We start from the raw sequence: 24321 nt of genomic DNA on the forward strand, positions 1-24321 counted from the left end.
CTTTGCATAGGTAATATGTGAAAATAATTGAGAATTGTACTAAAAAATATAACTTTAGCAATATAATTTATATTGACAGCACAAATCCAAAGCTGCCTTAATTAAAACGATACGAGGACTAAGTGAGAACCTTTTTGTATGTATGCTTTCGCTTTTGTTATATATGCCTTATTATGCTAAGAACCTATAGAAAGAAGGATTCTCAAAAGGAATTCAGTATGGAAGATCAATAAATACCTATAACCCTCAGGAAATAGTTATTGAAGACATAAAACATATGGATGGTGAAATTAAAAAAACACATGACTTAATACATCCCTATAAATGTTAGCTCAATTTAATTTACCTGGGAATGTTAGTGTGATGAAATATTTTAAATCCTCCAGTTTATCCTGTACATCGTTCTTGACCTTGACCTTCAGGATGTAAATGTTGCCAAACTTGTTTTTGAGGTGCTGAGGGCTGCCTAGGCACAGGAACTTTCCCTGCACCATGATGGCCAGCCTGGTACAGAAGGCATCACATTCCTCCATTCTAGCAAAACATGATAACATAAAAAGTTCTGTTTTGGAGGACAGTCTATAATTCAAACGGAGCCAGGATTTTGTGACTCTGTTTTCTTTCTTTTTTTTTATTTATAAATTTATTTTTTATTGGTGTTCAATTTGCCAACATATAGAATAACACCCAGTGCTCATCCCATCAAGTGCCCCCCTCAGTGCCTGTCACCCAGTGTGACTCTGTTTTCAATGTGAAATGGAATTTGCTAATCACAGAGATCATAGTTGGAAAGTGAAAAATTTTCAAACAATTAGTAGTAGAGTACAAATCCCCAAACACAACATCTCCTGAAGTTCCTGCTCTTTCCCCACTCTTAATTATTTAACTCAATTGAGGATTTTTGGTCATCCCATTCATTAGGATTAAGGAGGAACTCACATACCTAAGCATATTTATTCTCATTTCTCATTTATACCCACTACAATACTTGCAAATCCTCATTCAAGCCTCCAAATGAGCCACACCTGTGGGAAGTTATAATGATGGCTTTGCCACTTTCACGCGTCCGTGTCACAGCATCCCAGAGCAGGCGTCGGGCTTCAGGGTCCATGCCAGCTGATGGCTCATCCAGCAAAATGACTGAGGACTTTCCCATTAGAGCAATAGCAGTGCTCAGCCTGCGTTTGGTTCCTCCACTTTATGGTCATAGAAGGAGAGAAAATTTAGGGGAAAGAAGTTATACAAACATATCATCAAACATGTAACATGGAATTCCACAATGCTGGTTAGTTGTACTTCAATAAGTTAGCAGGCCCAGTACAGGTGTATATATCAATTGATTTTCATTTGAAATGTAGATGAGTGACTTTTATGTAACTGATTTTAGAAGTACATTGTCAGTGGCATTTATTTACTTGTGCTTAGGGTACCATAATTTCCCAAGTATATAAATCTACTATAATTCAAAGAGCATAGATTCCTCCTTTCTTGGGAGACAAAGAGTCTAATGGACACTAGAACGAATAATGTAATCCCTTTTGATATTTAGAGGCTATAGTTTAAGTAGGAGCTTTAGTTTAATCTCTGCAAAGGAAAGACACGGAACGACATTGATCTGTTTTATTACTATTATCTAAAACCTAACAACCCATGATACAGTTTTACAATTAGATAATTGTGTGACAGAGGGACTTAACCTGGAGTTGTGCGTATTTATTTCAAACACCAGAAACATAGGGAAGCATCTCAACATTAACAGCAGCATCAAAAAAAAAAAAAACAAAAAAAACAGCAGCATCAAAAAGATCATCATAATGAAATGACTCACCTATAGGTTCCAATAAGCTTGTCAGCATGAGGTTCCAGTTGCATTGAACTCAACCATCTATTCACATACAGCTGAATCTGGGGCTCAGAAACCCCCCATGATCTGGCATACATGATCATTATTTCCCGGCCAGTCATGTATTCCAGCAATGCATCAGACTGAGGACAATAGCCAACTCTTGACTTCACCTGATAATGAGAATTGTCTTAATAAGGACTCAAGTCCTCTATCCCGCTGAGCATCCCTGGATAAGATAGAAGACCACAGTCCTCCAGGCCATGTCTCTAAGAGTCCTACCAAGGATCTTTCTTTTCTAAAGGCTACACAATGATAGCTGCTGGATCTATTGTAAAATGCTGCAATGACAGGTTCCTCAACTTGGCTTTAATGATCTTAAGAATGAAAGATTAAAATAAAATCCCAGAGTCCACAGAATTTGGAGGACTATTAGAATATGAGATTCTGCACTCATTAATAAGAAACTCTAAAGGGCATGACCACCATGGAAATTTTTGCATTGCACAACCTGTGCAGCCGCGTGTAGATCTTGTTTCACAGTAAGGCTGAACCAGAAGCAAAACCTTTCCCCACTCCCACAAACAGAAGAATGCAATGAGTGTTGCTTTGCCAATAACCAAACCTTTTATGGATTTGCTTTCAGATGCACATAGATGAGAGAAAAAGATAACATTATTTTATTAAAATTCATTAAAATTAAAAATAATTAAAATTATTCTAAATAATTAAAATTCATACCTTTTTCTTTGAGATTTTATTAATTAATTTACAATAATCTCAGACCATTTACACCCCTAGTCTCTTGGCAGAAATCAAAACAAACCCTTTCTTCTATTCTAGATATAAAATTATTCTCCCATATAATTTTGAAAGTAAATGAGCTGCATATAACTATAACTCAGTGAACAAAGAAAAAAGATACCATGAATGCCATCAGTAGAAACAATACTCACCTGAAACATAATTGAAGTGACTTCAGATATTGGGATTATCAGATCAGATACACAAGTGAGTGTGCTTATTATGTTCAAATAAATTTTAAAAACTCAAAAACGTATTCATGAGAAAAAATGAAGCTGGAGGTATCACAATTCCAGATTCCAAGCTGTACTACAAAGCTGTAGTAATCAAAATAGTATGGTACTGGCACAAATATAAACACATATATCAATGCAACAGGATAGAAAGCCCATAATTATATGGTCAGTTAATCTTTGACAAAAGAGGCAAGAATATGCAATGGGACAAAAACAGTCTCCAGTCTATTCAACAAATGGTTGGGCAATGAGATACCACCTCACACCAGTGAGAATGGGGAAAATTAACAAGGCAGGAAACAACAAATGTTGGAGAGGATGCAGAGAAAAGGGAACCCTCTTACACTGTTGGTGGGAATGTGAACTGGTGCAGCCACTCTGGAAAACTGTGTGGAGGTTCCTCAAAGAGTTAAAAATAGACCTGCCCTACGACCCAGCAGTTGCACTGTTGGGGATTTACCCCAAAGACTCAGATGCAATGAAACGCCGGGACACCTTCACCCCGATGTTTCTAGCAGCAATGTCCACAATAGCCAAACTGTGGAAGGAGCCTCGGTGTCCATCGAAAGATGAATGGATAAAGAAGATGTGGTTTATGTATACAATGGAATATTACTCAGCCATTAGAAACGACAAATACCCACCATTTGCTTCAACATGGATGGAACTGGAGGGTATTATGCTGAGTGAAATAAGTCAATCGGAGAGGGACAAACAGTGTATGTTCTCATTCATTTGGGGAATATAAATAATAGTGAAAGGGAGTATAAGGGAAGGGAGAAGAAATGTGTGGGAAATATCAGAAAGGGAGACAGAACATAAAGACTCCTAACTCTGGGAAACGAACTAGGGGTGGTGGAAGGGGAGGAGGGTGGGGGGTGGGGGGGAATGGGTGACGGGCACTGAGGGGGACACTTGACGGGATGAGCACTGGGTGTTTTTCTGTATGTTGGTAAATTGTACACCAATAAAAATTAATTTATTAAAAAGAAAAAAAAACAAATGGTGTTGGGAAAACTGGGCATCCACATGTAAAAGAATGAAACTCGACTACTTCCTTTCACCATACACAAAAATTTTAAAAAAATGGATTAAAGACTTAATGTGAGACGTGAAACAATAAAAATCCTAGAAGAGAACACAGGCAGTAATTCCTCTGCTTTGGCCATAGAATATTTTTCTAGATATGTCTCTTGAGACGGGAAATAAAAGCAAAAATAAGCTATTTTGCTTTTATTTTCAAAATTGAAAGCTTCTGCACAATGAAGGAAACATCAACAAAACTAAAAGACTGCCTACTGAATGGGAGAAAATATTTGCAAATGACATATACAATAAAGATTTAGTATCCAAAATATGTAAAGAACTTATAAAACTCAACACCCCAAAACCAAATAATCCAATTTAAAAATGGGTAGAAGACATGAACAGGCATTTCTTCAAAGAAAACAGCTAAAAGACACACGAAAAGATGCTCAATATCACTTATTATCAGGGAAATGTAAATCAAAACTACAGTAAGATATCACCTCATACCTGTCAGGATGGCTTAAAATCAACAACACAAGAAACAACAGGTGTTGGTGAGGGTGTGGAGAAAGGAAAACCTCCTGCACTGTTGGTAGGATTGAAAACTGTTATAGTCACTCTGGGAAACAGTATGGAGGTTCCTCAAAAAATTAAAAGTAGAACTACCCTATTATTCAGTTAATTCTACTACTACTAGTACAGTTATTTATAGAAAAACATTATTCAAATGGATAAATGCACCCCAATATTCATTGTAGCATTCTTTACAATAGCCAAATTATGGAAGCAGCCCAAGTGTCCATTGATTTATGAATATATATATATAAAGATTACTCAACCATAAAAAGAATGAAATCTTGCCATTTGCAAAAACATGGATGGATCTAGAGAGTATAATGCTAAGTGAAATAAGTCACAGAAAAACAAATACCATATGATTTCACTCCATTTGCAGAAGTTAAGAAACAAACAGACAAAGGGGAAAAGAAGGAGAGAGACAAACCAAGAAACAGACTCTTAACTATAGAGGACAAACTGATGATTATCAGAGGGGAGGTGGGTGGAGGATGAGTGAAATAGGTGATAGAGGTGAGAAGTACACTTATCATGATGAGCACTGAGTAATGTATGGAATTGTTGAATCACTATATTGTTCACCTGAAACTAATATTATATTGTATGCTGGAATTAAAATTAAATTCCATACTGGAATTAAAATTAAAAATATCTTTATGAAAAAGAAAAGTATAAAGGCACCTGGATATTTTGGGAATGAACTATATATAATGTCTAAATATTAAAAATGAGTAAGTAAGTAAATAAATAAATAAAGCATATTACAAGCTTTGTGGATGCATTTGATAGCAATTTAATGACAATGGAAGAAATTATCCTGGAGATTAGGTAATATGAAAGTATCTAGGATGCAGCACAAAAATTAAAAATGGGGAAGTGAGAAAATGAGAGATATGGATAGACTGGAACTATCTGGATAGCTGAAGTTGCAGGAGAGAAAGAAAGAACAGGAGAAATATTTGAAGAAATCATAAGTTAAAATGACCCAGAACTAATTAAAGACACCAACTGATTAATTGAGGTATGTCAACACATTCCAAGAAGGACAAAATTTTAAAATACTCAGATCTAAATATTTCATAATGAAGCATATATATAACAAAGAGAAAAATTTAAAAGGTAACTACAGAGAAAAGAAATATTATCTATAAAGGAGTACCAGACTGAGCTAATTTCTCAAAAGTAGTGATGGAAACTAGATGATAGTGAAACAACAGATGAATTTGCTAAAGAAAAATAATGGCAAACCTTAAATTCTATACACAATGAAAATATCTTTTTGCCAATTAGGGTAAATAAGAGGCATTTACAGGTAAAAACAAAACATGAATAAGAAAGTTTGCCTGTGAGTTTCAGATTGAGAATCTGCAACTACCATTTCTATTCCATGCTGAGGAGAGGTTCTAGCCATTGCAATAAGGCAAAGGAAAAAAGCATATGATTAGAAAGGAAAATAAGCCCTTGTTATCTGCAGCAGTCATGATTTAAAAGTAAAAATTCCAACATAATTTCTAGATAAATATTAGAATTAAGAGAATTTGGTAATTTTGTTGATTAGAAGTTCAATATTTAAAAATCAATTGCACTCAGTGTGTCTGGGTGGCTCGGTTGGTTAAGCATTGGGCTCTTGATTTGGGCTGAGGTCATGAATCTCAGGGTCCTGGGATCCAGGCCCACATCTGGCTCTATGTTCTGTGTGGAGTCTGCTTCTGTCCCCCTCTCTCTGCCCCTCCCTCTGCTCACACACACACACTCTCTAAAATAAATAAGTAAATCATTTTTAAAAATGATACTCTATATACTCAATAGACCATCAGCAAATAATAAAATGTAAAATCAATTAATTTAATATGAAAACAATATGTATAGAAATAAATTGCACAGTCTTATTGTTTCTTGATCTTATATCCAAACAAGCTGAACTCTAGTAGTGTATTATCTCTGTAAAACTTTAAAACCATTAGTTTGAGAGATTTAATGAGACCCAATACATAGAAACATATATTCACTATAAATATATCAATATTCTGGAATCCCACTTAAAATCCCAGCATTTTTATGTAAAAATAAGCTAATTCCTCAATTCATCTATAATTTAAATTTTTTAATCAAAAAATTAATCTGAGAGAGAGTGAGCATGAGCAGGGAGAGGGGCAGAGAGAGAGGGAGAGAGAAAATTCTCAAGCAAAGTCCCCACTGAGCATAGAGCCCGATACAGGGCTCTATCCTAGGATCCTGAAGTCAAATCTCGGTCAAAATCAAGAGTTGGATGCTTAACTTACTGATCCACTCAGGGGGCCCCTCAGCAGAAACTTTTTTTAAAAAAAATTTTTTTATTTATTTATGATAGTCACACACAGAGAGAGAGAGGGGCAGAGACATAGGCAGAGGGAGAAGCAGGCTCCATGCACTGGGAGCCCGACGTGGGATTCGATCCCGGGTCTCCAGGATCACGCCCCGGGCCAAAGGCAGGCGCTAAACCGCTGTGCCACCCAGGGATCCCTCAGCAGAAACTTTTGAGGCTGGAAGGTGGTGGAATGATACATTTAAAGTGGAAAAAAAACATCATCCAAGAATTCTATACCAACAAAACTATCCTTCAAAAATAAGGAGAAATAAATTCCTCAATAAATAAAAGATGAGGGAGATTTTTACCATCAGATCCACCCTACAGTAAATGCTAAAAACAATCCTTTACATTGAAATTAAAGGATACTAGGAAGTAAATTGAAGCCATGTGAAGAGATAAAGATCTCTGATAAAGCAAAGGACAGTGGCACATATAAAAACTAGAATTATTATAATTTTGATTAATGACTTTATTATATACAGTATTGAAAAGGCAAATGCATAAAATAATATTTAATGGTACACAAAGTATAAAGATGTAATTTGTGACAACAGTGACCAAGTGTAGACATGGGAACAGAGGTGTATAGAAGTAGAGTTTTGTGCATGATTGAATTTCAGTTGCTATCAATTCAAAAGAGATTGTTACAACTTTAGGATGTTAGATGAAATCCCAATGGTAATCACAAAGAAAATATCTGTATTTCTTTTGTACACAAAAAGAAATAAATTGTACCAAAACATGAAACTACCAAAAAAAAAAAAAAAATCAACTAAACACAATGTAAGGCAGTAACAGAGGAAATTAGGGACAAAAAACGTAGATAGGAGATATAGAAAACAAGAAATGGCAAAAGTCTTTCTCTATTAGTAATTACATTATTTTTTTTAAAAGATTGTATTTATCTATTAGAGAGACAGAGCACAAGTTGGGGGGAGGAGCAAAAAGAGAGGGAGAAGCAGACTCCCCTGGGGAGCGGTGAGCCCAACACAGAGCTCGATCTCAGGACCTAGGATCATGACCTCAGCAGACAAAGGCAGACACCTAACAGAGTCACTCTGGTGCACCTCAATCAGTAATTACTTTAAATGTAAATGGATTTAATTCCCCAATCAAAAGGCATATATTGGCAAAATGAATTAAAAACAAACAAACAAACGTGATCCAAATATATACTATCTAGTCAGAGACTCACTTGTGTTTAAGGACACAAATAGGTTAAGAGTTAAAAAGGACAGGAAAAAAATTTCATGCAAATAGTGCCTGAAAAAGCTGGATGGCTATAATATTATCAGACAAAATAGACCTAAAGTCAATAACTATGACAGGGACAAATACAATATTATATATCAATTAAAGGATTGATTTACCATGAAGATATAACAGTTATACACATCTATGCTCCAAATATCAGAACTCCAATGTATATAAAGAAAACAACAATAGACTTGAAGGGAGATAAACAACTAAAAATATGAGTTGGAGACTTCAATACCCCATTTTTACTTATTTTCTTTAAATTTTATTATTGAAATGGAGTTGACATACAACATTAGTTTACAATATCATGATTCAATTCTGGTATTATGCAATGCTCACCATGATAAGTGTAGTTGCCATCTGTCACTAAACAATGTAATTAGAATATTATTGACTATATCCCCTTTTGCTGTATTTATCATCCCCATGGCTTATTTATTTTATAATTGGAAGTTTGTACCTCTTAATCCCCTTCACCTATCCCCTTCCTTCTTGGAAACTCCCAGTTCGTTCTGTGTATCTAGAATCTGTTTCTGTTTTTGTTTGTTTGCTTTTTAGAATCCACCTATAAGTAAAATCACATGGTATTTGTCTTTTTTCTGTCTGACTTCTTTCACTTAGCGTAATACCATCTCGGTCCACCATGTTGTTGAAAATAGCAAGGTACCATTCTTTATTATGGCTAAGTGATATTTCATTGTATATACCACATCTTTTTTATCCCTTCATCTATCAGTGGACACTTAGGCTGCTTCCGTATCTTGGCTACTGTAAATAATTCTGCAATAAACATAGGGGTGCATATATCTTTTTGAATTAGCATTTTTCTTTTCTTTCTTTTTTTGCATTTTTATTTTCTTTGGGTAAATACATAATAGTGAAATTTATAGATTGTTTGATATTTATATTTTTAATTTTTTGAAGTACTTTCATACTGCCTGCTGGGAATTTTAGAATCTCTGACCCCAAGAACCATCTGGAAGAACCCATTCACCTCCTATCATCATGCTTCACTTCTTCCTCTATTTCATTTTTTTCCCTTCTAGTATAAATGTGGTCAATCTGTTTAATGTATAAAATATCTCCTATCTCAGTCTCACAGCTTAGGGTGAATTCTAATGCTTCCCTTTGCTTCAAAGCCAACTTTATTCAAAGTTTAACCCAAATTCTTAGCTTCACCTCTGTTACTAGTATACTGTTCATCCTAGAGCATGCAGGCTCCCACAACCCCATCTTCCTGATGTCATAATGATAATGTCCTATGAATTAAAGAAGAAAGAAATGCACCATTTAGGCTCCCATTACTACCACTCAACTGACCACAGTACAATAGTTCTTGCTAACAGCATCAGTGAAATTCTAGTTGCTAAATCCAATATATACTATTTAGGCTTTGAAAATCCACTTGAGATTTCCTAGAAGCTGACGCCACTAACCATTTTTTTCTTCTTGAATTTTTCTTCCTACTTAGTTTTTCCCAAGGTTATGCAGTCTCTCCCAGGTTGCATGTGCACACAATGACTGGTTGGTTCAGGTATACAAAAGACAGGTACCTTGCCTTGATTTGGGACCACTCTGGAAGGCCATCCTGCTCCAGAACTTTAAGGTACATGAAGACCTCAGTTACAAGTGAATTGCATTTATAAGTGAAACGCTTCTTCTGCCCAGTCTTTCCTTCCTTACAGCACCTTGTCTGGCATATGTTAGATGTACTGTGAGACAACTTGCCTTTTACTCTAGTGGTTTCAAAGAACACAAAAGATAATCTTGTCTTAAATTCTTGTTGCCTATCTCCTCAAAAGCTTATGTCTCTCCCCAGAACCTACTGAGTCAACAGTATCAATATCAATGTCAATGTCTATCATGATTGCCATTTATTATCTTCAACATCTGCCTGTTACCTGTACCCCCAAGGCACCAAGCTTCTCATATCTTAGATTGCAATAGTGTCTTACCTTTTGGAGGCTTTTAGTGATGCTAAAGTGCTCAATGAACACATCCCCAGTGGTAACAGTCTCTTCTCCAGTCAAAATTTTGAAGGTAGTGGTTTTTCCAGCTCCATTGAATCCAAGCAATCCAAAGCACTCTCCCCTTTGAATTGTAACAGAGATATTTTTCACAGCCAGAACAACTGGATACTTAAAATATATCTAAAAAAAATCCAGAAAACACAATGTAGCAAAGAGTATTTGAAGATCAAATAAATAAATACCTCAGACTGCTATGGCCACTATTTTAGAAAGTTTCACAAGAATTCTTCTATTTCACTGGAAAAATACATATAGATTCTGAAGAACCACAGTTAATGGACACCAATGACAAGTTCTTAGGGATAAATAAAGCCAGTATATTGGCCAGTGAATGATGTTACCTTTGTGAGTTCCTTAATAAGCACTGCGGAATCCAGTTCCTTCTGAGGCTGCCCCAGGATTCTCTGTCTTTCATTTTGTACATCTTCATCATCAGATTCTCCAGATAGTTCCTTGGACACTTTTCTCTATATTTTCAAAACAAGAATCATTAAAGTGAATGCTCTTTAGGTGTCTGGTCTACAGTGGGTGGTTTCATGAAAGCTAAACTGCGGAATAATCTCAAAGACATTAAAAAAGAATATTCTAGTCATTCCATGAAGTATTTGAATATCACCTCAGCATCATGTAGAGCTTGACTGAATTTTGAATAATAAATAGTTCATTAAAAGAATGATGGTAGAGATCAAGGGGGAAGAAAAAGTCATTCGACATAGTAGAAAGTTTGTGAATTAACATGCTACAATGTGTACTTTAAATCTTTAAAAGATGGAATTTATTTTTTAAAGTTTTTTAAAAAATTCCAGTTACCATACACTGTAATATTAATTTCAGATGTACAATATAGTGATTCAATACTTCCATTCAACACTTGCTGCTCATCACAAGTGCACATCCCTATCACTCATTCCCCCACCTCCCCTCTGATAACCATCAGTTTGTTCTCTATAGTTCAGAGTCTGTTTCTTGGTTTGTCTCTTTCTCTACACCCCCATTCATCAGTTTGTTCTTTAAATTTCACATATGAGCGAAATCATATGCTATTTGCTTAAAAGACAGAGTCTAAAACATTCAGGGAAATAGCTTTTGTCACTTGGATCTTGTGAAGGAAATCATCCCAAGAGCTTAGGGAAAACTCTAAAAAACAGTCATGAATACTTAATCATAAATAACTTTTTTAAAGATCAATAAGGAATAGAAGCCAAGAAAATCAGCAAGGCTTAACTAGATTTTTCCTAAGAAACTCATTGGCTTATACTTTCAAGATAAATATTACAAGATAATATTGTTCTTTATTACTCTTAATTAGACCAAATAGCTTTGGGAAACTGATCTCAAGATGGCAGAACAGAAATTTGGCATAATTTTGAAGACTGTTTTGTCTAATCAATTCAGAACACATTGGTTTTTATTTCCACAAATTAAAATATTTGGATTCCATAGTGTGTGGTTTTTCTAGAATCGGATGCCTCAGGAAACACTGCAGCTACAGCTGAGATCAATCAAATGTGATTTATCACAATTAAAGTACGTTAAACACTGAAAGGCTAAAGAATAACTTTCTTTTATGAGGAAAAGGGAAAAATGAGTAGGACTTCATCTTGAAGTACTTTAACACTACCAGAATGGCAATGTGAAGAGATCTGTGGACCTGTGCCCTAGTGAAAGTGGTAAAATCATCTAAATAATAATTGTGTAAAGGCTTTGGAAATTATCCTATGGGTATATAGCAAATGAAGAGGCATTTATTCAATAAATATACTAAGCTTGGTAAAAATAGTGAAATCCCGTGACATTGGATCATAACTCACTCCTTCTCTCTCTTCTTGCTGCTCAGAAAAGAACTTCACTTCAAGCAGGTGCAGCCAAGAATACAAAGCTCCCTTTTCCCTACCCTTTACAACTGAGGGCTCAGGTAAATTCTTGGGGGGAGAAAGAATGTAAGCATTTCACATTTTGCAGAGGCAAAGTTCTGGGTGACTGTAATTGAGAATTTGGGGTTCCCTTCTCCCACCTATTCTCTATACAGAAAGTGGAGGATCATCTACCTTGGGTGTAGTATGATATATTGAACTCGAGTTCATTCTTGGGATGAAGTCTTCATGCTGAGAGGGATAAGCTAAGAAGAGTAGAATTTACTGTTTCCCAATGAGCACCCAGCTTTTGAAATAGTGTTATCACTCAAGAAAGAAGCACACCACCATCTCTGCCCTCAACTTTGGAGTGAGGCCCAGAAATTTTACCCAAGGTTAGAGTTAGACTGTAAAACAGAGAGCTCATATGTTCTCCTCTATAGAATTATCCTTATTTGAAACAGTATAGGGAAGTTCAAGCCTAAAGATTGTCTCAAAACAATGGAAGTTTTTATTTAAAACAGTTACGAAATGACTGGTAGCTTCATTGGAGATATAAATAGGCTAGCTACCTTTATTAGAAAGAACCAGGGAAAGACATAGCTATGAAGAGCCCTCCTGGGGTGAAACTAATCTTTAACACTAACCTCAAACTATTTCTGCAAAGAAGTTCATATTTAATGGTTACCTCAATGGAGCAACTTATGTGTTAGGACATTGATGACAGAAATACAAAAACCGCCAGCTGTTAGTAGAGCTTAACAGTTGGGTTGGACATGGAAAGAGACAAAAAGAGACCTTCAGACCACGTCATTCCATGCTCATGCCTCCATGTCCAGGTCTGCATCCTCTGAAGAACAATATCAGAGGCTTCACACTACAAGGAAAATAGATTTCACAGAAACATCCCAGCCAGTTAAATAAACTAGCAAACAAGAAAAGTTCCCTGGGAAAGGGTGATACCCACAGAACCAATATGTATTTAATATATCCAGAGTTTAGCAAAAAATTATGATAAAGAAGAAACAGGAAACTGTGTTCCATACAAAGGAAAAAGATCTAGGAATAGGAACTACCTTTGAAAATGACCAGATGTCAGATGTAATAAACAAAGACTTCAAAGTAGTCATAACTATTTTCAAATTAAAGGAAACCATGTTTTAAGGAGTACAGGGAAGTATGATGATAGTGTTTTACCAACTAAAGATTACCAATAACAAGATAGAAATTATAAAAGAAAGAATTCAATGAAAGTTCAGGAGTTGAAAAGTATAAAATGAAAAACTCACTAGAAGAACTCAATAATAAATTTGAACTGGCAGGAAAAAATAATTAGAAAAGTAAATAGATACAAAGGGAGTATTAAACCTGAAGAATGGAGAGAAAAACAATCAAGAAAAATGAACAAAGCCTCAGAGAAATGTGAGATACCACTTAGGGCATCAATATATGCATAATGAGAATGTCAAATGGAAAAGAGAAGCATAAAAATATTAAAAGAAATGGTGGAACTTCCCAAGTTTCATGAAAAACATTAATTTACACATCCATAGCTTAGTGAATACCAAGTATGATAAACACAAATAGATCTGTACATAGACATAGAAAAAATGCTGACTGCCAAAAGCAAGGAGAAAATCTTAAATCAGCAAGAGGTAAACACTTTTCACTTATAAGAGATTTTCTAACAAGAGTAACACCTGACTTTTTATAAAAAACAGTGGAGAGTTATATCAGCAAGATGATGGATTAGGTAGGCTCAGTGCTTGCCTCAGCCCCCCACCAAGGCAATGATTTAACAAATATTCACAGAGAAAATAACCCTGGGAGAGCTCTGGAGTACAATTAAGAGGCTGCAGCAACCTGGTGGAGTAAAAAATCCAGGCATGGCCATATAGAAGAGTAGAGAATGCATTTTACCCACATCAACCCATTCCTCAGCTTAGCACACCTTGGTACCAAGAAGAATCTCTTTGTTCACAACCTCCCTCCTTGAGAGAAAAGTAGAGCAAGAAGGTCCCAGCAGCCATTGTTATTAGTAACAGCAGCCCTTACTACTGCTAAGAGACACTAAAGCCTTCAGTGTCAAAGATGTTTGCAGTCTTCAATAATGCTAAACTCAGCTGATGGAACAGTCCAGAGCTTATGCCACTATTCACCCCAACACCCTGAGCCAGAGATACTGCTGTACCCCACTGAAATCAGAACCAGAGATGCCATACCCCACCCACCTGGTGCCCTCACACTCACACATAGGTAAAGATCTTTCCCCACCTAAGTCAGTCTATAAAGTTTAGAAGAGGTGACTGTTCCTAAATGCACAGACATATATACAAGGCTACAAGGAACACACGCAAAAAAAATAAAGGAACAACAACAAAAATTTGAACACAAAATATGACACCACTAAAGGAACACAATGAACTTCATGTAACTTATCCCAAAGAAATGTAGATTTAAAAATTACCTGACAAAATAATTCAAAATAATTGTTTTAAAGAAGTTCAGTGAGCTATAAGAGAACACAAATAGACAATTTAATGAAATTAGGAAACAACATGAATAAAGGAGTTCAAAAGGAGATAAAATCATAAGAAAGAGAACTAATAAATGAATTCAGTGAAGTTTCAGTTTACAAAATCAGTGTTTAAAAACCCATTGCATTTCTACACACAATAATGATCTATCAGAAAGAAAAATTAAGAAAACAATCCCATTTATAATTGTGTCAGAAAGAATAAAATACCTTGGAATAAATTTAACCATGAAGGTGAAATTCTTGTACACTGAGAACTAAAAGACAATGAAAGAAATTGAAAAAGACTTGAATAATGGAAAATATTATGTGCACATGGTTTGGAAAAGTTTACATTGCTAAAACCAAGAGGCTCAATCTAATCAATTAGTAGCAGAGATGCATTTGAATCATAAAAATACTGCTAATCTAAAAAAAGACATGAAACGAAAAAATAAAGTATAGATGTGAAAGAAAATAAATAGCAAGTTGATAAATTTAAACCCAACCATATAACAAATTACATTAAGAATAAAGTCTAAAAAAAAGAATAGTCTAAATTCGATTAAAATATAGAGATTGTCAGATTGAATAAAAAACAAAACAAAATGAACTATGCTATCTATAAGGAACTCATATCAAATATAGTAATATACAGAGGTTGAAGGTCAAATGACAAAAAACACATCATGCAAATTACATGAAAAAATTGGCAGAGTAATATCAGACAAAGTATATTACGGAACAAGGAATATCAACAGAAATTTTTTTAAATGGCAGTTACATAATGATAAAGGGTCAATTCATCAAGAGGACATAAAAATATTAAGTGCAGGTGCACCTAAAATTTAGACTCTAAACAAATAAGGCCCAACCCCCCCCAAAAAAAAAGAAAAAAGAAAAAGAGGAGAAATAGACAAATTCATTGCCATCCATCCTTAGAGTCTTTAACGCTAATCTCTTGAAAACTGGCACAACAGGTTAATGAAAAAAGAAACAGTAAAATGTAGAAAAGTTGAACAACATTATTAAACAACTTTATCTAGTTCACAGTTAAAAAACACTGCATACAATAGGAGCAGAATATGCATTCTTTCAAGTAAAGGAACATTTGCCAAGATAGGGCATGTTCTGGGCCATGAAACAAGTTTTCATAGATTTATGAAGACAGAAGAATATGTACTCCAGCAACAAATATCTGTAAAATTTTGAAATAGTTAGAAATTAAACAACACACTTTAAAAATACCTCATGCACCAAGAAAGGAATCACAAAAGATATTAGGAAATGTTTTGAAGAGAATGAAAACATGGTATGTCAAAATTTATGAGATGCACCTAAAGCAGTGATAGGGAGATATTTATATCATCAAATATTTATATTAAAAAGAATAGTCTTGAAAAGGAAAAAGTCTCATTGATCCAACTTCTACTGGAAAAAAACAGAAATAAAAATAAAAGAATACAAGTAAATCTCTAATAAGCAGAAAGAGATAATAATGGCATGAGCTAATACAGTGATGTTGGAAATAGAAATAATAGAAGGAAAAAATCAATGAACCCAAAAGTGGGTTATGTAAAATATCTATAAAATTCAATAAATTTTAGCTTAACTGATCAATAAAAAAAATTACTAATGTGAAGAATGAATAATGGGACATTACCATAGATACTCTGAACCTCAGAAGACTAAGAGCTCCTTGCAAAGGAAAATTCCTGATATGATGGAAATATTGTATATTTCGATTATGGTGAGATTGTAATGGTTTCACAACTGTAAATATTTGTCAAAATTCAAAGATGGTAAAACTTAGATGACTAACTTTGAAATGAAAGAAATCATGTCCCAGAGAAAAAGAATATTGAAATGCATAATATGATATATGTTGGTGAAGTTACAAAAACTTATGGGCAAAGGAAGAAAAAAAAACATACTGCCATACAGTCAGGGAAAAAAAGGTAGGCACTCAACCGCTAAGCCACTCAGGCATCCCATAAAATATAATCTTTATTCATAAACATAAACTGAGGCAAAAACATCCATGCTATTTACAGGCAACTATAAGAACTATAAATGTTATAAGAATTCAATCATGGGAGACCTGTACTTGGAATTCTATAAAACATTGATGAAAAAATTAAAGATGACACAAAAAATTGAAAAGACATTCCATGCCCATTATTTGGAAGAACAAATATTGTTAAAGTGTCTATAGTACCCAGAGCAATCTATGATGCTTACTGTAATTCCTATCAAATAACAACAAATTTTTTTTCACAGAACTAGAACAAATAATCCAAATATTTGTACAGTACCACAAAGACCCTGAGTAGTCAAAACAATCTTCAAAATAAAACAAAACTGGATATCACAGTTACAGACTTCATGTTACATTACAAAGCTTGACTAATTAAAACGATATGGTACTGGCACAAAAACAGACACATAGATTGACAGAACAAAATAGAAAACCCCAAAATAAACCCACAGTTACATGGTCAATGAATCTTCAATAAAGGAGGAAACAGGATGCTGGTGATAAATGGGCCATGGAGGAAGTGTCAACAAATATGAAAAAGCAAATCCATCCATTACTATACAGACAGTCCATCTGAACTATTCAGCCAATGGAATATTACTCAACCATAAAAAAATGGAATCTTGCCATTTGCAACAATATGGATGGAGCTAGAGAGAATAATGCTAAGTATACTAAGTCAGAGAAAGATAAATACCATATGATTTCACTTATATGTGGAATTTGAGAAACAAAACAAAAAAAGAGAAAGAGACAAACCAAGAAACTTTCTCTTACCTATAGAGAAAAAACTGGTGCTTACCAGAAAGGAGGTGGGTGGGGGGAATGAGAAAAATAAGTGAAGGCAATTAAGAGTAAACTTACCATGATGAGCACTGAGTGAGGCATGGAATATTTGAGTCACTATATTGTATACCTGAAACTAATATAACACTGTATTTAACTATACTGGGATTAAAATTAAAAACTTAATAAAAATAAATAAGATACAAACATATGTACAGGAAAAATGCAGTAAAATGAATTGCTAGATATTCATCACTTTATCAAACAGCAATAAAATGAACAAGTACTTGGAAAAAAAAAGAATAAAATTATGGGAGATGACACTGCCATTCCCCGACCTAGCCTAAGTAAACAATTGTGTCTTGATTTATGTTGGATGCTGATGCAGTTTGGAGTGGAGAAGTTAAGGAGAAAGTTGTGCTGCTTTAAGACTGAGTATAAGAAGTCTGCTTCAATTCTGCCTTCCAAATCTCATGTGGACTTCTTTCCTTACCAACTCTAAACTGGGATAATACAGGGAAGGGGATTCCAGCAAATAAGGTTCTGGCTTAGCCAAATTGGCATCATGCCTTGGTAGATCACAGTCAAACTGATGGAAACCAAAGATAATGATAAACTTTTAAAAACAGCAAAAAACAAAACAAAACAAAACAAAAAAGCAATGCAATACGCACAAGAGAAAACAATTTGAGTGATTGGTGTCTTTTCATTTGAATTAAAAGAAGCCAGAAGATAACCAAATGACATGGTAGAGTGCCAAGAAAAAACCCAACTATCAACCTAGGCTTCTAAAGAAAGCAAAATACACTCCAAGAATGAAGATAAATAAAGACATTTTCAGATAAAAGAAGACTAACATAGTCCTTCTCTAACTAAAATAAATTGTTAAATAAGTTTTCAGTGTAAAGGAAAATCATAACAGAGGGAAACTCATATGTTCAGGAAAGAATGAATAGCAACAGAGATGCTAAATACTAGGTAAGTATAAAATCATTTCCCCTATTGGTTACTTTGAAATGCATAATGTACTAAAGCAAAATATAGTATTATTTTTCATGGTTAATAACATAATGACATATAGAGATGTAAGACACACACCAACTATAGCATTAAAAACAGTGAAGGATAGAAATGGACATTTATGCTTTCACAATTACTACATTTCACAATATGAAATAGACTATGAAAAATTAACTATATATTTTGTAAACCCTGCATTGACCACTAAAAATAAATATAGAAGTAAAGCTAGAGTAAATTGAAAAATTAAAATAGAGTTCCAGAGGCGCCTGGGTGGCTCAATTCATTAAGCTTCTGCCTTGGGCTCAGGTCAAGATTCCAGGGTCCTGGGATCAAGACCCAGTCAGGCTCCTGCTCAGCAGGGAGTCTGCTTCTCCCTCTGCTTTTCCCTCTCATTCATCTTGCTTTTTTTCTCTCTCTCTTCCTCTCAAATAAATGAATAAAATCTTTTAAAAAATGAAATAGAATTCCAAATATATTCAATTAATCCAAATTAAGGCAGAAATGGGAAAGCAGAGAGACAAAAACCTGAAGGGGCAAACAGAAGACAAATAATATATGTGGTCGATAGAAATACAAATTTATCAATGAAGGACTAACTGCTCAAATTGAAAAGTCAGAGATTATTAGAATAGACAAAAAGTTAGGACCCAATCACATGCTGTTTACAGCAAGCCACTTTAAATGTAAAGACAGAATTTTGAAAATAAATGTATGTGAAATGACATACCATGAAATAGTACATACAAGAGTGAAGGTGCCACATTAATTTCACAGGAAATAGACTTTAAGACAAAGAATATTAGCAGAGATATATGTCATTATCAGCAATACTCTAATTCAATTAATCAGAAAGACATGTAATAATATTTATTAGCTTAGTGATATTCAAAATGTATTTTTAAAATATGACAGAATTAAAGGGAGAAATAAACCTACAACCAGGATTGGAGATTTTACACTCTTTTCTCAGCAATTGAAAGATAAATCTAACAAAAATATCAGTTAGAAACTAGGTAATATAAACAATCCAATCAACCATCATAACCTAATTGATATTTATAGAACATTACAACTAACATGCAAAATACACATTTATTTCACATAAACACATCACCAAGATTGATCATATGCTGAGCCATATAGCAATTATCAATTAATTTAAAAGGATTTACTATAGAGTATGTTTTTTTGATCACAAAGGAATTAAACTAGAAATCAATAACAATTAATATATCTAGAAACTTCCCAAATATTTTGAAATTTATTTATAGACTTTTAAGTAATCCATACATCAAAAAAAGAAATCATATAGGAAATTTTAAAAATTCTTAAACATTTGAATAATAGTGAAAATATAAGACATCAAATTTTTTTCAGGGTACAGCTAGAGAACTATTCACAGGGAAGTATTTTGCTTTCAATTTTTATATTATTAAAGAAGAAAGACCTAAAACCTGTAGTTTCAGTCTTTCCATAAAGAAACTAGGAGGCAAGTAACCCAAAAGCAAGTAGCAAGAAGAACAAATTTTAAATAAAGACCAAAAATATCAGTGAAAGAGAGAACAGCCAACAAGAAATGAAATTAGTAAACACAAAATTTGGTTCCTTGAAATAATCAATAAAAACAAATGCAATTTATTGAAGGTAAATTAAACTCGATAAATTTTATTTTAAAAAATATATTTCTGGGGCACCTGGGTGGCTCACTTAGTTGAGCAGCCAACAGTTTGAGCCAACAGTTTGAGCTCAGCAGGGAGTGTGCTTCACTCTTCCTCTGCTCCCTCCCCACCTCATTTTCTCTTTCTAAAATAAATAAATCTTTAAAAAATCATATATATATATATATATATATATATATATATATATATATATATGAGCCTTAAGATGTGAACCCTAGGGATCCCTGGGTGGCGCAGCGGTTTGGCGCCTGCCTTTGGCCCAGGGCGCGATCCTGGAGACCCGGGATCGAATCCCACGTCGGGCTCCCGGTGCGTGGAGCCTGCTTCTCCCTCTGCCTGTGTCTCTGCCTCTCTCTCTCTCTCTGTATGACTATCATAAATAAATAATAAAAAAAATATTAAAAAAAAAAAAGATGTGAACCCTAGATTCTAGTGAACCCTAGATTTTTCTTTTACCAGTACCTAAGATAGTCATATATAGATAAATGCTTTTCAGGCTTAATGTTCCATTTGCTTGGAGTTTTTTATTTTATTTTTTTTTAAGATTTTTATTTAGTTATTTACTTGAGAGAGAGTGTGAGTGAGAGTGAGCAAGTGAGGGGAGGAGCAAGAGCCACCCAGGTACCACCCTCTACCCTTCCCACCTTCTTAAAAAGATTTTGTTTGGAATCATCCTTTTTTTTTGCATCTAGTATTAGAATTTTTATTGATAAGTCATGACATTTTTCTGATTTACACTTTGTCTAAATTGTAAAATAATCATAAATAGCAATGATAATAGAAACTAGAATACAAACAAAACAGGTTGTTTTTAGAAGTAGATGTGCATTAGGTTCTCAGAATGAGTATAATTTTTTTAATAAATTAATTTTTTATTGGTGTTCAATTTACCAACATACAGAATAACACCCAGTGTTCATCCCGTCAAGTGTCCCCCTCAGTGCCCGTCACCCATTCACCCCCCCGCCCCGCCCTCCTCCCCTTCCACCACCCCTAGTTCATTTCTCAGAGTTAGGAGTCTTTATGTTCTGTCTCCCTTTCTGATATTTCCCACACATTTCTTCTCCCTTCCCTTATATTCTCTTTCACTATTATTTATATTCCCCAAATGAATGAGAACATACACTGTTTGTCCTTCTCTGATTGACTTACTTCAAGAATGAGTATAATTGATAATAAAATCTTAAGGCTCATGCTTAATTACTCACCTTCTTGAATGTCTTATAGATACCAAAGTAAACATATTGACTGAAAAATGTTCTTAGCTTCCACAAGGTAGTGTCCAAAAAGAAAAGGAAGAGAAGGTAAATAAAGCCTATGATACTCATTATAATCATGTACTTTCCAATCATTTTCTCTTCCAAAGAATAAACATTCTTTGCAATATCTGAGAATGGCAGAGTGAGAGAAAGAGAAGGAGATTAAGAGAGAGAGAGAAAGAGAGAGATCTTAATACAGAACACTGACACCATGAACAAGGCCTAAGAAAACAATAAATAAGGAATAAAGAGGGGAATGAAGTATTAGGCTAAATTGAGAAAAGTAAACTATTTGAAGTGTGAAAAGTGATTATCCTACTACACAAATATCATTTCAACAATGAATTTTGAAGGCTAATTTCATGATTATAATATATAGTAATCAAGTAAGCATATTAATATTAATATATTTATTGATATGGCTATTAACTATTGCATGTTATGAAAAATCTGCCCCAAATCCTTTTAGAAGTGTGAAATCTTAAATTGATAATTAGAAGAAAATATTGAAGTGCAAATACTCTTGCAAAAGATAACACTTTGCTTTTAAAAGGTAAAAATGACCATTAGTGATACTTCTTGAACTTTCTTGAGAAGTTGAGTGAAAAAGTATAGAATTTTGTTATAAGATAATTATATACTTTTCTTCCTTTTAAAAATTTATCTTTTGAGTGGTTTTAAATTTACAGAAAAATTACAGACACTATAGAGAATTCCAAATATTCTGCATTGCTCCTTAATTATTAACAGCATACATTGGTATGGCACATGTTATAATAATGAATAAACATTATCTTTTTTTAAAAAAGATTTTATTTATTCATTCATGAGAGACACACACAGAGAGAGGCAGAGATATAAGCAGAGGGAGAAGCAGGCTCTCTGTGGGGAGGTGGGTAGGGTGGGGAGAGGAGCCTGATGAGGGACTTAATCCCAGGACCCCGAGATCATGACCTGAGCCAAAGGCAGATGCTTAACCACTGAGCCACCCAGGTGCCCCAATAAATATTATCATTAACAAATATCAAATATTACCATTAATTAAAGTCCCTGATTTATTCAGGTTTCCTTTTTAAAAATGTAATGTTCTTTTTTGTTGGTTTTTCTGTGAACCAGTCTAGAATCTTATATTATATGTTGTGGTTGGTTGCATTTCCTGAAGTACCTCTTAACTGTGACAGTTTCTCAGATTTTCCTTATCTTTTATAACATTGACAGTTTTGAGGAGTACTGGTCAGGTATTTTGTAGGACTTTGCTCAACTGGGATATGTCTCATGCTTTCCTCTTTTTTCTTCTTTATGATTAGACTGAGATTATGGGTTTTGAGAAGATCACAGAGATAAAGTAAGATTTTTATTTCAAAAACAACAACAACAACAACAAAAGGTACACACTACCAGTGTGACTTATCACTGTTAATATTGACCTTGATCACTCGGTTGATTTCTAATTAAGTTAACTCTATGGTTTTTAAAATATATATATATATATATATATATATATTTTTTTTTTACTTCTAGTATGTTTATTCATCTGGCCTCATCTGATTTCAAGAGACATTTGCCTAGAAAGTGTGAATATCTTGAGAGAGTCTTAAGATAATTTTTTAAAATAATTACATAAGTTGATTTTTGACTTCCTGCCAAATATGTGCTAACTCTCTTTTTTTTTTTTTAAGATTTTATTTATTTATTCATAGAGACACAGCTAGAGAGAGAGAGAGGCAGAGACACAGGCAGAGGGAGAAGCAGGCTCCATGCAGGGAGCCCGACGCGGGACTCGATCCCGGGTCTCCAGGATCACACCCCGGGCTGCAGGCGGCGCTAAACCGCTGCGCCACCGGGGCTGCCCTGTGCTAACTCTCTTAGTGAAAGATTTATATCAAGTAACAAAAATCTTTCCACATGAGAAATTTATTAATAAAAGAGATCATCACATTGTTTCTTTTTTTTAAATTAATTTTTATTGGTGTTCAATTTACCAACATACAGAAAAACACCCAGTGCTCATCCCGTCAAGTGTCCACCTCAGTGCCCGTCACCCCTTCCCCTCCAACACCCGCCCTCCTCCCCTTCCACCACCCCTAGTTCGTTTCCCCGAGTTAGGAGTCTTTATGTTCTGTCTCCCTTCCTGATATTTCCCAACATTTCTTCTCCCTTCCTTTATATTCCCTTTCACCATTATTCATATTCCCCAAATGAATGAGAACATACACTGTTTGTCCCTCTCCGATTGACTTATTTCACTCAGCATAATACCCTCCAGTTCCATCCACGTTGAAGCAAATGGTGGGTATTTGTCGTTTCTAATGGCTGAGTAATATTCCATTGTATACATAAACCACATCTTCTTTATCCATTCATCTTTCGATGGACACCGAGGCTCCTTCCACAGTTTGGCTATTGTGGCCATTGCTGATAGAAACATCGGGGTGCAGGTGTCCCGACGTTTCATTGCATCTGAATCTTTGGGGTAAATCCCCAACAGTGCAATTGCTGGGTCGTAGGGCAGGTCTATTTTTAACTCTTTGAGGAACCTCCACACAGTTTTCCAGAGTGGCTGCACCAGTTCACATTCCCACCAACAGTGTAAGAGGGTTCCCTTTTCTCCGCATCCTCTCCAACATTTGTTGTTTCCTGCCTTGTTAATTTTCCCCATTCTCACTGGTGTGAGGTGGTATCTCATTGTGGTTTTGATTTGTATTTCCCTGATGGCAAGTGATGCGGAGCATTTTCTCATGTGCATGTTGGCCATGTCCATGTCTTCCTCTGTGAGATTTCTCTTCATGTCTTTTGCCCATTTCATGATTGGATTGTTTGTTTATTTGGTGTTGAGTTTAATAAGTTCTTTATAGATTTTGGAAACTAGCCCTTTATCTGATATGTCATTTGCAAATATCTTCTCCCATTCTGTAGGTTGTCTTTTAGTTTTGTTGACTGTATCCTTTGCTGTGCAAAAGCTTCTTATCTTGATGAAGTCCCAATAGTTCATTTTTGCTTTTGTTTCTTTTGCCTTTGTGGATGTATCTTGCAAGAAGTT

General features: G+C 34.7%; 1 protein-coding gene across 1 annotated transcript in view; it reads right to left on the bottom strand.

The window, feature by feature from the left end:
* LOC121487833 (phospholipid-transporting ATPase ABCA3-like) overlaps window positions 1–24321 on the bottom strand; it is a 147248-nt gene that overhangs the window by 6035 nt on the left and 116892 nt on the right. The window contains exons 22-27 of the mRNA XM_041749871.1: window positions 21231–21409; window positions 10470–10595; window positions 10054–10248; window positions 1829–2016; window positions 1026–1196; window positions 347–534 (exon numbers count right to left, since the gene is read on the bottom strand). Coding sequence (XP_041605805.1) covers window positions 347–534; window positions 1026–1196; window positions 1829–2016; window positions 10054–10248; window positions 10470–10595; window positions 21231–21409 — 1047 coding nt within the window. The remainder of the gene's footprint in view (window positions 1–346; window positions 535–1025; window positions 1197–1828; window positions 2017–10053; window positions 10249–10469; window positions 10596–21230; window positions 21410–24321) is intronic.

This window comes from Vulpes lagopus, chromosome 3 (assembly GCF_018345385.1).
Source record: "Vulpes lagopus strain Blue_001 chromosome 3, ASM1834538v1, whole genome shotgun sequence".
Lineage (NCBI taxonomy): Eukaryota > Metazoa > Chordata > Mammalia > Carnivora > Canidae > Vulpes > Vulpes lagopus.